The sequence below is a fragment of the Mizuhopecten yessoensis genome, unplaced genomic scaffold (assembly GCF_002113885.1).
Source record: "Mizuhopecten yessoensis strain PY_sf001 unplaced genomic scaffold, ASM211388v2 scaffold10969, whole genome shotgun sequence".
In the NCBI taxonomy this organism is placed as follows: domain Eukaryota; kingdom Metazoa; phylum Mollusca; class Bivalvia; order Pectinida; family Pectinidae; genus Mizuhopecten; species Mizuhopecten yessoensis.
The window spans coordinates 101,016-115,333 of record NW_018408812.1 but is presented as its reverse complement, the minus strand read 5'-3'; the positions used below and the strand labels follow the sequence as shown (position 1 = coordinate 115,333).

The following is a 14,318-nucleotide window of genomic DNA, read 5'->3' as shown; positions in this document are numbered from 1 at the left end:
CCACAGGCACTCTAACGATCAAAGTAAAAATGTCGACCTTCATATCATACAAGGAAAGAAAAAAACTCATCACCAGCACACACGCAAGTGTGCACACATAGGGCGATATTAGTCAGGTTGCATAGGACTAGTAGTAAGTGGCTGATAAGGCAGCTCCTGCGACTTCTAAAAAATATGTGTTGATTAATGTATATGTTTATTGTATAAATTGTATGTTCTATGTACTGTAAAGTGTTTTAGAGTGGCTTACATCAGCTAGATAGGGCGCTATATCAAATGCTGTATATTATTTTTTATTATCATTATAAATGTATACATGCACCGTCTTTAACCTTAATCATGTTTTCTGTATACAGGGAAACATTACCAAAATGGAGCACCCAACACAAAACCCGTATGTAAAACCTCAGGATACCAGATGCCAGCATTAGTCTGTTCCTTTCCCATGCTTGATTTTCTGAACTGAAAAATAGTGAACAATTGCAAAAGGGACACATTTTTAAAATTATTTGATTATAAAGTGATCTATAAGTAATATATGTATTTTGGCGTGTGTGTGTACATCTATCATCATTTATAATATTCAGAATATTCAGCTCCTGGTAATTTATGCAATTGTAATTAAAGGAAATACATTCGTTATTCATTTGCCGAAGTATTTTCATCATTTGAACCTTTTCTCGAAATGTAAAACAGAACCGTACGCGTTTGTATGTTATTATCCTGATTGAACCTTTCGTTAAGAGAAGGTAACACATACCAGTGACGGAAGACTAGAATTATTTCTTTTGAAATAACAAGGATAAATATTCACATCTCAATTCTACACAAATCACTTATCATTATGCTGTTTTTACAGAGAAAAACGTTTCAATATTTTAATTAATCGAAACTTCTTTGCCTGTGAATTACAGACATTTGATAATATCACATTGCTTATTCAAGGTATTTGTAATTAAGAAGAAATACTGAATCATTTAATGGACACATGTATGCTATCTGGTATGTTTGATATATGAAAAATGTTAAAGTTACGGACTAATTTGTTTGCAATGTCGAAGGCAAAGTATACATCTCACAGCACTATATTTATACATTGTAAAAATAACACTTTATATATACGTATATAAATAACACTTCGTTGCTAACATCTCATATTGGGTTAATTCATATACGTGATAATTCCTCAAAATTAGAATCAGGCGATCATAATCAAAACCATCTAAAAGTGTCGAACCAAATGCATATAATAACAAACCTAAACTTTATCACAACTCGCAAGCAAATGTTCACAAATACAGGTTGATAAAGATGACTAAAAATTTGTAAATATCGTAACCAAATATGCTCAGATCGTCTTCTTCGAGAACTACACTTCATCAAGTAGATTAACGTGGCCTTTATTGGTAAATATAAAAGTATAAATATCAGAGACACCAAACAGTGGTATATAATAAATGACGTAACAGTTGTAAAATGGGTGTAGAGAACACTGTTTTTGCTAACTGGTTTTTATATCAAGGATTGTGTATTATTGCCTTTATTCAGTAACCTCCCCTTAACTTCCGTTTGGATATAATGAAGTAGCACGTTGGATCCAAGACTCTTCTATTTACCGATAGCGCAATTGGTTAGAGCGGTGTTATATCAATCTGAAGTCCAGTGCTGGAATCTCGGTCTAGCCTTGTTGATGCTATTTAATCTCAAAACACTGCTCTCAATTTCACTTCGTTTTGTCGTTTATATGTTTTTCTCATTAAAGCCGTGCAAGGTATGTTATTTTCAGAAATATTTTATCAAAGCAGTAGTCATGCCAGAAAAACAGCTTCCAAACATTCGTTACAGTTCTTGGCATTAGCTGGGGATCATTAAATCACATAACAAACTAATTGTTATATTTCCGTAAGTAAAAGCATAATAAATAAAAAAAATCAGCACGTGGTTGTTGATCACCATGTTTTTGTTGATTATTTAGTGGTTGTAGTTCACCAAGTGGTTGTTGTTCATCAGGTCGTTGTTGTTCATTAAGTGGTCGTAGTTCACCAAGTGATTGATGTTCATCAGGTTGCTGTAATTTAATTAAGTGTTTGTAGTTCACCAAGTTGTTGTTGTTCATCAGGTTGTTGTTGTTCATTTAGTGGTTGTAGTTCACCAAGTTGGTTTTGTTCATCAGGTTGTTGTTGTTCATTTAGTGGTTGTTGTTCATTAAGTTGTTGTTGTTCATTAAGTGGTTGTAGTTCCCCAAGTGGTTGATGTTCATCAGGTTCTTGTTGTTCATTTAGTGGTTGTTGTTCATTAAGTTGTTGTTGTTCATTAAGTGGTTGTAGTTCCCCAAGTGGTTGATGTTCATCAGGTTCTTGTTGTTCATTTAGTGGTTGTTGTTCATTAAATCGTTGTTGTTCATTTAGTGGTTGTAGTTCACCAAGTTGTTTTTGTTCATCAGGGTGTTGTTGTTCATTTAGTGGTTGTTGTTCATTAAATCGTTGTTGTTCATTTAGTGGTTGTAGTTCACCAAGTGGTTGATGTTCATCGGGTTCTTGTTGTTCATTTAGTGGTTATTGTTCATTAAGTTGTTGTTGTTCATTTAGTTTCATCAGGTTGTTGTTGTTCATTTAGTGGTTGTTGTTCATTAAGTTGTTGTTGTTCATTAAGTGGTTGTAGTTCCCCAAGTGGTTGATGTTCATCAGGTTCTTGTTGTTCATTTAGTGGTTGTTGTTCATTAAATCGTTGTTGTTCATTTAGTGGTTGTAGTTCACCAAGTTGTTTTTGTTCATCAGGGTGTTGTTGTTCATTTAGTGGTTGTTGTTCATTAAGTTGTTGTTGTTCATTTAGTTTCATCAGGTTGTTGTTGTTCATTTAGTGGTTGTTGTTCATTAAATCGTTGTTGTTCATTTAGTGGTTGTAGTTCACCGAGTGGTTGATGTTCATCGGGTTCTTGTTGTTCATTTAGTGGTTATTGTTCATTAAGTTGTTGTTGTTCATTTAGTTTCATCAGGTTGTTGTTGTTCATTTAGTGGTTGTAGTTCACCGAGTGGTTGATGTTCATCGGGTTCTTGTTGTTCATTTAGTGGTTATTGTTCATTAAGTTGTTGTTGTTCATTTAGTTTCATCAGGTTGTTGTTGTTCATTTAGTGGTTGTTGTTCATTAAGTTGTTGTTGTTCATTAAGTGGTTGTAGTTCCCCAAGTGGTTGATGTTCATCAGGTTCTTGTTGTCCATTTAGTGGTTATTGTTCATTAAGTTGTTGTTGTTTATTTAGTGGTAGTAGTTTACCAAGTTGTTGTTGTTCATCAGGTTGTTGTAGTTCACCAAGTGGTTGATGTTCATCAGGTTCTTGTTGTTCATTTAGTGGTTGTTGTTCATTAAATCGTTGTTGTTCATTTAGTGGTTGTAGTTCACCATCTGGTAGATGTTCATCAGGTTGTTGTTGTTCATTTAGTGGTTGTTGTTCATCAAGTTGTTGTTGTTCATTTAGTGGTTGTAGTTCACCAAGTGGGTGATGTTCATCAGGTTCTTGTTGTCCATTTAGTGGTTATTGTTCATTAAGTTGTTGTTGTTCATTTAGTGGTTGTAGTTCACCAAATGGTTGATGTTCATCAGGTTCTTGTTGTTCATTTAGTGGTTGTTGTTCATTAAGTTGTTGTTGTTCATTAAGTGGTTGTAGTTCCCCAAGTGGTTGATGTTCATCAGGTTCTTGTTGTTCATTTAGTGGTTGTTGTTCATTTAGTGGTTGTAGTTCATAAAGTTGTTGTTGTTCATCAGGTTGTTGTTGTTCATTTAGTGGTTGTTGTTCATCAAGTTGTTGTTGTTCATTTAGTGGTTGTAGTTCACCAAGTTGTTTTTGTTCATCAGGGTGTTGTTGTTCATTTAGTGGTTGTTGTTCATTAAATCGTTGTTGTTCATTTAGTGGTTGTAGTTCACCAAGTTGTTTTTGTTCATCAGGGTGTTGTTGTTCATTTAGTGGTTGTTGTTCATCAAGTTGTTGTTGTTCATTTAGTGGTTGTAGTTCCCCAAGTTGTTTTTGTTCATCAGGTTGTTGTTGTTCATTTAGTGGTTGTTGTTCATGAAGTTGTTGTTGTTCATTTAGTGGTTGTAGTTCACCAACTGGTAGATGTTCATCAGGTTGTTGTTGTTCATTTAGTGGTTGTTGTTCATTAAGTTGTTGTTGTTCATTTAGTGGTTGTAGTTCACCAAGTTGTTTTTGTTCATCAGGTTGTTGTTGTTCATTTAGTGGTAGTAGTTCACCAAGTTGTTGTTGTTCATCAGGTTGTTGTAGTTCACCAAGTGGTTGATGTTCATCAGGTTCTTGTTGTTCATCAGGTTGTTGTTGTTCATTTAGTGGTTGTAGTTCACCAAGTTGTTGTTGTTCATCAGGTTGTTGTTGTTCATTTAGTGGTTGTTGTTCACCAAGTTGATGTTGTTCATCAGGTTGTTGCTGTTCATTTAGTGGTTGTTGTTCATTAAGTTGTTGCTGTTCATTTAGTGGTTGTAGTTCACCAAGTGGTTGATGTTCATCAGGTTCTTGTTGTTCATCAGGTTGTTGCTATTCATTAAGTGGTAGTAGTTCACCAAGTTGTTGTTTTTCATCAGGTTGTTGGTGTTCATTAAGTGATAGTAGTTCACCAAGTTGTTGCTGTTCATCAGGTTGTTGTTGTTCATTTAGTGGTAGTAGTTCACCAAGTTTTTGTTGTTCGTCAGGTTGTTGTTGTTCATTAAGTGGTAGTAGTTCACCAAGTTGTTGTTGTTCATCAGGTTGTTGGTGTTCATTAAGTGGTAGTAGTTCACCAAGTTGTTGTTGTTCATCAGGTTGTTGTTGTTCATTAAGTGGTAGTAGTTCACCATGTTAGTGTTGTTCATTTATTGGTTGTAGCTCATGATCCGTTTGTTGGCTATCAAGTGTGTCTACAGCATAGAGGATAAAAGTCTTACATTCTAAAATAGTAATGATTTTACATGAACCATTGATATAGCATATGGATGTATTTTTAGTATAACAATCAACAACAGGAGAATTACGTTAAAATAAAAAAAAACTCGCTATAAAATTTGTTGCCATGATATAATAAATACGGACGTACTTTTACCGATAATTTTATAGATAAAGTCACCATTGCAGCGATTTTTATTATTTTGGAGCTTACGGAAAAATATCAAGTAACGTAACAGATATGTAAACATCAATGTTATCATTAATTCTTATGAAGAGAGAATCGAAATTATCTTAAACATATTGACATATTTATAAGTGTTTATAAGTTTCAAACAATGAATATTCACATACTTGGTCCGCCCGGGAACACGGAATAGAAGCACCAGGTTTGAATCATAATTGTAAACAAAAATCCAATCCAGAAGATGATGTCCATCGCTATGGTAGCTGAAACAGAAATAAAAGGTTCATTGTAAGTCATTGTGATCTTTTATTACTCAACCACAATGTCGTTTGTATTGTATCACCCATTCACTTACTACATAGACTGTGATATGTTCTTGATAATTCATTGCAATTAGCCAGATTGTACACATAAGTAGTTCTTAAAAACTAATGCAGGCCGGTTTCCAACTGAATAATGATCTGTTGATATATCCTTAAGAGGGATCGCTTTAATTTTATAGATACTAGACAAACACATATCAGATGGACTAAGTCAATGTTTGGTTATCATTTAATACAAAAAATATAGTTATTGGTCAGTACAATTTTTCAAACCGTGATTTTAAAACTAAAAAAAATCAAAAACATTCGTATGCAAATATTTTTATTAAAATGATTTTGATACTCTTTTATTTGATCTAATTTGGAAGCATTTAATATATATTTCAATTATGGGCTTCTGTGATGGTGAATTTGATGTAAGATATATCTTAACACATAAACTTGACCTTTTTAGTCAACATTACATTATCAGGTTCCCATGATATATGTCTAAAATATCTATTATAAACACTCATTTCATACATTGTAGCACCTAGTAGAGCTGTGATTTGCTATACATTATCTCGAAAGTTTAAATTGTGACATCACAATTTCATCGTCACTGACCCCAGAGAAAATAATACGATGTATCAATTTACGATTAAGTTTTGAATTATTGTTTTACAAAAGTATTTAAAACAAATCTTAGTTATATGATGAAAAAAATCAAGTCACACCTAAGTTTATCCTGTGCCCTCTGTTTTATCAAATTGGAAAAACCAAAAGTTTTGGAGGCTGTCTTACTGATAATTACTCAGAAATATAAAGAGAAAGGAGACAAACAACACGTAATAATCATCGTAAAAATCTAAAATGTAATTTCCTTTTATAAAACGTTATCATAAGAGGGAATTGTTTGCTCGAATATCAGTACGTGATAGCGAGTTAAAATAACATTAATCAGACAAAACTGTATATTCACACCAAGCGTAGGTAAATGAATGCATTATTATATATTGTTATATATTGCTTTATGTTTTGTAACACATCTGTCATGTCTATTAAACGTATATTAACATAGTAGACAATATGTAAATACTAATTTAGGGGTGTACGTAAAACAAAAACATATCTGTTCCAATAAACTTCAAACATTTTTATTTACAAAATATTAATAATAAATAGTTTTACGACTTACATATGATGCAGTAATCGAGATTGGTAACCACACAAACCGTAATACCGAAAACGGTAATACCACACAAACAGATCGTAAGGATAACCCGTGTACGGTTGTTGATAGTGTTTCCTGCAACAACAAATATTAAGATAGCCACTGGCAGTTCGCTTTATAGTACAATATCCTCGTGGAGTTCTCTAGATTGAACTGATATAACGCATTATTTTGTCCTCAAACTGTCATCATTCAAGTAATAAAGACATTCACACATGCATTTTCTCTTTAAATAATGCCAATTATTTTTTTATTTTTTTTTAAAGTCTGAAACATACCACAGCAGTTAAGATGAACCAGTAGTAGAGAGACAATAGCAAAGCCAGTGGATATAACAGCTAAAATTGTTTTCAGTTCAGAGTCATTCCATGAAACATAAAAAAAACCGGTAGAAAGACGTATGGTTGCTGTAAGAGAAACACAATATCACATAAAAATGGAGGTAATAACGAACATTGTTACTGTCAGGTCAGAGAGCCACACTAAAACATAAAAAGGGAGGAAAAACTGCCATTATTGATGTCAGGTCAAAGAGCAACTCTGAAACAAAAAACGGTAATAAACGGCTGGTTCCTGTCAAGTGAGAGAGCCACACTATTGTATAAAAAGGGATGTAATAACGAACGAGGTAATAACGAACATTGTTACTGTCAGGTCAGAGAGCCACACTACCATGTAAAAAGGGAGGTTATAACGAACATTGTAACTGTCAGGTCAGAGAGCCACACTAGCATATAAAAAGGAAGGTAATAACGAATATTGTTACTGTCAGGTCAGAGAGCCAGACTATCATATAAAAAGGAGGTAATAATGAGCATTGTTACTGTCAGGTCAGAGAGCCAGACTATCACATAAAAAGGAGGTAATAACGAGCATTGTTACTGTCAGGTCAGAGAGTCACACTATCATATAAAAAAAGAAGGTAATAACGAACATTGTTACTGTCAGGTCAGAGAGTCACACTATCATATTAAAAGAGCGGTAAGAAGAGACATCGTTGATTTAAGGTCAGGGAGTCAAAAGAACACACAAGCTACATGTACGTAAACAATGATATATTTATTTACGATATATTTATGACAATAGCATGTTTCTTTTTCCATATTAGGAAATGTACCACTCAGCAGGTTCAAGACCCTAGCACTGGCGTTAATAGTTAAAGATTATACGGCACAACCAGTTTGTATCATGCTAAAACATAATCACATATACCTTTATGATATCAAATGTTTGCATTAACTTCTTGATTCCAACTATTAAACATATTTATTCGCATTATTAATCGTTATATATTTTGAAAAAAAGAAATTCACCAAAAAGTTTTCTTTTTTAGTACTGAAAACATCTTTTAAATCAACATTAAAATAAATAGTCCCATGTTCTTATGTTTGGTGTTTAATATGATATTCAGGTTAATTCATCACATACACGGGTTTGACTGTCCATTTACATTACAACCTCCTCACAATACACTTCATTGATACCCTACACATGTACAAACCATTGAAACCCTACACATGTACAAACCATTAAAACCCTACACATGTAAAAACCATTGTTACCCCACACAGGTAAATAACCATTGATACCCTTAACATGTACAAACCATTGATACCCTACACATGTACAAACCATTGATACCCCACACATCTAAAAACCATTGATACCCTACACATGTACAAACCATTGATACCCTACACATGTACAAACCATTGATACCCTACCATTCGCACAGTATTAAGCATGCACTAAATTAAAAAAAAACCCATTTATTTAATACAAGCTTTTATCTCATACCTAATGATAAATATGTCAATACTTTAAAGTAAAGTGAAAGGGTATTTTACTTACTACAATCTTTTATTTCCGTATCTGAAACAATAACGAAAATTGTTGCAATCCAACCTGTTTCTCAATTTACCATCACTTGATGAGTTAAAACATATTTAATAATAAATAGTTATAACGACAGTATGATCCAAAATAGGTACTCGATCTAAACAAACAAATGTTTGTTAGATGCATATTATTTAAGACAAAGAAGTAATAACGATAGTGTAGAGAACAAAATATCTCATCTTTTCAGGGCAATCTGCCTCCTTTTCTTGAAGACAGAAACATAAACATTGATAAATTACAACATATAACAGATGAATAGTCACTATGAAACAACACAACATAAAATAATAAAAAAAACAAACAGTGATCACTTTTGAAATATGTTGCCGTTTAATCACATACCCCCCTCTGTTAGGTTGTCACCGCAGGCTAATAATTGTACAAAATACATTGAACGCTAGTAGTATCGGTCATTATTAATGTAATTCTCTGTTTGGTAATTCGGGATAATGTCAAAATATAACACATTTTCTTGTTAAACAGGATTGGAAAAGAGATTGAGGCTCATACTCTCTAAACCTTGAAAGGTGTATCACCACTTTGCCGTGTTTTACCATAGGGTGATATGATATGAGTTCCTAGTCATAATAGCGGACCTCATAACGTAAACATTGTATCTATAGGACAATACTGAAAGGCTTAACTATATAATTATGTACTCCTTTGTGTGTGAAAGGAGAAACTTACCTTGGGGTACTGGCAGTTTACTTTGGAAGTTCACGACTATCTCCACGGATATGCTGCTAGTCCCTAACCTATTAGTAGCGGTACATATGTAAATTCCTCCATCTTGCGGACGAATATTATGAATTGAGAAATTGTATGTCCTCCCAACGCTGGTGATGTTGTAAGCGGAACTGCGCACCATCTTAGTTGGTTGGTTACCCTCATTTCTACAGAGGAGGTTATCCACAATTGGTGTTGAAGTCACCCATATAGACATAGACATGCTGTCCCCGACGTCATATCTACTTAAACGTCCGCCAAACGGAGAGTACATTTCTGGCGGTACTGGAACATATATTAAGTTATCAGTCAAAAGTAATTCATTTTTTATCAACATTTACCAATATGTATTTTTGGGAAATTACTGCAACTTTTATTTATCTACAACCTTGATTCGGATTCTAAATCATTTATGTCAAAGATGATGATTAAAAACTGCTTGCCTTTGTTCAATAAAATTCATCAGTTTGGAAATATGTGATATCAAAGATTTACTTTCTTCACAAACAATGTACGTATTAAACGTGTCGCAACGTTTCAAAATCGACTGGTCCCATTATCAAGCTATGTCTTTTTCATTCCTTGTAAATAAAAATTGCTGAAACATACTAGTACAATGTAATACTTTCTGCGATCATGAGTACAGATAACTTTACGAATTACGAATAAAAATGTTAAGAAAACATTTTGAGAAAGTATTCTCCCATTTAGTTAAAATACTAAGAAATAAAATGTGTTAAGATTAGTGCATGGTTGTAATGTATATTTACGCACAATATAGAGAATATTTACATGATCAAAAGGATACATAAAAACGTCACTAATTATCAATTTTTGTGATTGTTTCTATTATTTGCAGCTTGAGTGTTACAAAATACAAATGTATATCAAAATATGCCCTCTCTCTAAAAATACTCACTGTCAACAGTCAAATGCAAGGTGCTTTCTCCTATGCCTTCGCTATTTTCTGCTTTACATGTGTAATATCCGCTATCACTGGCACTTGCATTATATATGGTGTGTGTGATCACACCGTCTGATGACACATTTGAAATAATCTTTGTTACTTTTCCTTGCATATCTTTAAACAGATAACTTGATGTAATGGGCGTCGGATTCCCCTCAACTCTGCATGTCAGATTGTATAGGTGTCCACCATCAACGTTGCCGCTCTCTTTTGCCATGGTAACGATAGGTTTTGCTGCAATACAAATAGATAACGGCGATGTAATTGGCCACATGTATACATCTAGAATCTAAGATAATTACTCATTGATATTGGGTTAACAAAACTAGTCATGAAAACATAATTTAAATGGACGAATCTGCTGTTAAATAGCAACCTTCAGAACAGGTTTTATGGAAAATCTTCGAAAATTATTTGTGAAAATTTATTAAATGCAAAGAATGAACATGAATTAGTACATTAGTACATATTCTGTTCTGAAAAGGACGACAAAGGACGACGCTTGTAATATGACTCACTAGTGACAAACAATGTGACATTCTCGACATTTGACAATCCAATGTGGTTGTACATATACAGTTGATAGGTCCCTTGGTCTGACAATTCAATTTTACTGATGTTCAAATAGGGGTTTGGCATCGTTCCAACAAGGTATTTTCCTGGATTCGAAATTCCTCTTAAAGAACTAGCGATGTCATAGGAGGCAGTTGTATTTATGAACTTCCAGAGAAACCCTAGCAGCTCAGAGTCACTGTATATTGTCGGCAGTAGAGTTAGATCATCCCCTTCCTTTTTCGTATGAGATGTTGGATATAAGGACACATCCGGTACAGCTAAAATTATATAAAATACTTTATTTTGAAACGTATCACATTGTTTCTTTTCAAGAAAATGTCATATAAGAAAACATTTGACATTTAAAGATAATAATCTTGATATCTACAACAACTTTTCAGATTTAACAGTATTGATTAAGCTTAAAATCATCACTCCTTTCTTTATATAATTCAACTTTAATCCAAGATTTTTAAACAATCTCAGCAATAGTAATTAGTTATTTCTTAAAGTTCAAAAAGTCATTGCTGCATTGGAAGTTATTTACTACGGACCTCTAAAATGTATAAACTTTGCTGCAAATGACTGGTTGTATAGCTGTATCTTTAACAGGGGAGATTATTATGACGTCACCGTTGTACGTCTATTGGAACATCATTTTCAGTGACATACTTGAAATAACAAGATGATATTTTTGTGATTTTTGTTTTTCATGTAAGGCTGCAGTTTATTGAAGAGATTAGGAGGATAGGTAGCTAAAGTTATAATGAAGAAGATACAATATTAATTGATCATGTTTTGCATATAAAACATGAAAGCAAATTCAAATGAAAAATGGATATGCATTCCAGTAATATGTGAGTTGTTGATTAAAACAGTTAAAATAATAATAAATTTTGCAAAACAAAATATAGATAGGAAATAACCTTACTGTATTTCGACCTTTGTGGCGGTATATTGTGATAATAACAGATATTCCAAATTTCAAATCACAGTAAGATTATCCCTATTATAAACCATACAAGCCAAACATTACCAAAAGAAACGTCGATTTAAAATGTTTTTGAGTGTTTTCTTCGAATTCTGGGTCACTCTGCCATTGATTGGTGACGTCAGTTATATTCAAAGTGAGACGAAATTTAAGGATATCACAATTGCTCGTGACGTCATGAATTATCAAGTGCATGAGAAACCCGCGAATGGTTTGTCGTGGTTATATTGTCGCAAATTATTTGTATTTACCAATCAAATGTCGTGTTACAATGTATATCTAAAATGAATAAGAAGTTTTAATTCGTGTTTGGTACATTCAAAGTTTCGCGTCTTTTAGAGCCCACAACGGTCACCAAGTGAAACTTCATTCGGCACAATTCTCGAAATTCTTTTCGACAAATAGCATGGATAGTTAGAAAAATATGTACCGTTTTTACGAGTGCATGGTTTCTTGCAATGATCGACTTCTCGAAAGGAATACTTTGAGGTCACCTGTCTATAGTTGCAAGTTGCGCTTGTTCCATTGCCTTTACACGGCACACACACATCAGTGCCTTTGTCTTCTGTACAGAATTCAATGGTTCCTTAAAAAAAGAGTATTGAAATTTGTACGACATACTGTGAAATCAGATATTTTGGCTGGGATCCAATTTGGAGGTTTTCCGAAAAACTTCTATTTCGTGGTTATAAAAGTTCGAGGATTAAAAGAACTCGCTCACAATGGGAATCGCTTTATACCCAATTTGTAACTACTTCGATTTCGTAGACCTATGGATGAGTTGATGATGATAACATGTACCCACATACAAATGCAATCACTGAAAGTAAAAAATAACAACGAAAATGAGTGATTTCACAGTATTCAGACGGAATTCAAAATGCGTGTGATATAGTCAAATTATCCTTTAAAGTATAATTATCACAATATAAGTTTTACTTAAATCTTCATGATTATTCAACTATCCTTTACAGGTATTATTTCATTACATTAACAACATTTTTTTCTGATTACAGTTCAGATGGAAACAAATATAATTTGTTCCAAGACTTCACCATAAGAAGTCTTTAAGTTGGAACAAATAGACCTTAAGTGAGCAAACAAATTAATAAAGCACCATGAGTAAAAACATACAGACATAACCTTGTAAATAAAATGAAAAGAAACGAACTATACATTATTAGGTTATCTCCCTTGATAAACATCACATGTCATTCAATACTTAACTATTTTACCAGTGAAATATGATAAATTATAAAAGTATTAATTTGATAGAAAAAAAATGTTGGCAATGAAATTAATGCGCAATGTTGTTGTTTTTTTTTACTTTTTTTGTATTGTTTTATCAGACATGAATACATATTCATTAGCTATGAACTCAAATGCGTTGTCTGACATTTTAAATTAAATTTTAAGGAAAAACAATACTGTTGGGATTATACGTTATATACTGAAAAAAGCGTTTTGCATTTTTGTGCATAATCCGCTTTGCAGATTTATGGAAAGTGCACACAGTTTTTTGGTACATTTGGATATACCGTATATAACCCCAAATTGTATCCTGGTTATTCCTTATATATATACATTATTTACCTTCTTCACAACTTATTGGATAGCAGCAAAATAATGCGCCAACCTCAGGAAACTGCCCGTAAGTTACGTGATGGGGAACTGTTCCGTTTTCGACCTTGCCGTTACAGTCGAACCCAGAAAAATTCGGATGAACATCCTGCAACAAACGTGAACTTTACACTGTTTTCATTGTGAGCTGAAACACGGTGTATGTGGAGACTATCTATGTAAATAAGTTTTTAAACATTCCGAATGTTGTCTCTTGATACAGGGTTTTGGCTGTACAGTATAACTTTAATGAACAATTTTGGTGTGGTTTATGGTGTCGTGAATGTGCATGCAATGTGATACAAGTTAATAGTGAACGCATTTACCGGAATACAGGACACAATCCCCTATTAAGATTTAGCTTACAAAATTAAAATACCAACATGGACGATGGAAGAATGAGTTATTCTCCCACCCTTCACAGGTGTGTCTCCAGCTTTAGCCAGGAAAGATCAGCTTGTAACCCTCTAGGGGGAGATAGCCTCGTGCCGATTAGCACGTGTTCAATTGTGACGTCATTAAAATGCGTCATCGGTAATTGTGACGTCATCAAAAGTGAATGACGATAGGCATACCCCACATGTGTTTTTGTTTACAAACATGCCAGACTACTGTCGGTGGAGCTGTGACTGAAATAATAGGATGGGAGAAAAATAATCATCCCCTACCTTGAGGGTGTAATAGAGAATTCTCAATCCCTCGGGGTGATTTATTTGGTTGTCTATCCCTCGACAGAGCATCGGGTTAGACAACCAAAAGACATCACCTCTCGGGTTAGAGATTTCTCTGTCACACCCTCAAGGTAGGGGACGATTCTAATAATATCTCATATAGGAAGGATGCCGATCATGTCAATAGTCTCGTAAAACAATATTGCAAACCACAGCTATTACCAAATTGTATAGGTGCAA

At 33.6% G+C, this 14,318-nt stretch overlaps 2 protein-coding genes across 2 annotated transcripts in view; one reads left to right on the top strand and one right to left on the bottom strand.

Moving 5' to 3' along the window:
- Window positions 1-2,144, top strand: part of LOC110464158 — a 36,577-nt gene extending 34,433 nt beyond the window's left edge. The window contains exon 24 of the mRNA XM_021519230.1: window positions 357-2,144. Coding sequence (XP_021374905.1) covers window positions 357-431 — 75 coding nt within the window. The 3' untranslated portion in view covers window positions 432-2,144. The remainder of the gene's footprint in view (window positions 1-356) is intronic.
- Window positions 2,145-6,877: 4,733 nt separating this feature from the next.
- Window positions 6,878-14,318, bottom strand: part of LOC110464163 (leucine-rich repeats and immunoglobulin-like domains protein 1) — a 48,765-nt gene continuing 41,324 nt past the window's right edge. The window contains exons 5-9 of the mRNA XM_021519236.1: window positions 10,760-11,074; window positions 10,194-10,475; window positions 9,236-9,559; window positions 8,501-8,521; window positions 6,878-7,056 (exon numbers count right to left, since the gene is read on the bottom strand). Coding sequence (XP_021374911.1) covers window positions 6,878-7,056; window positions 8,501-8,521; window positions 9,236-9,559; window positions 10,194-10,475; window positions 10,760-11,074 — 1,121 coding nt within the window. The remainder of the gene's footprint in view (window positions 7,057-8,500; window positions 8,522-9,235; window positions 9,560-10,193; window positions 10,476-10,759; window positions 11,075-14,318) is intronic.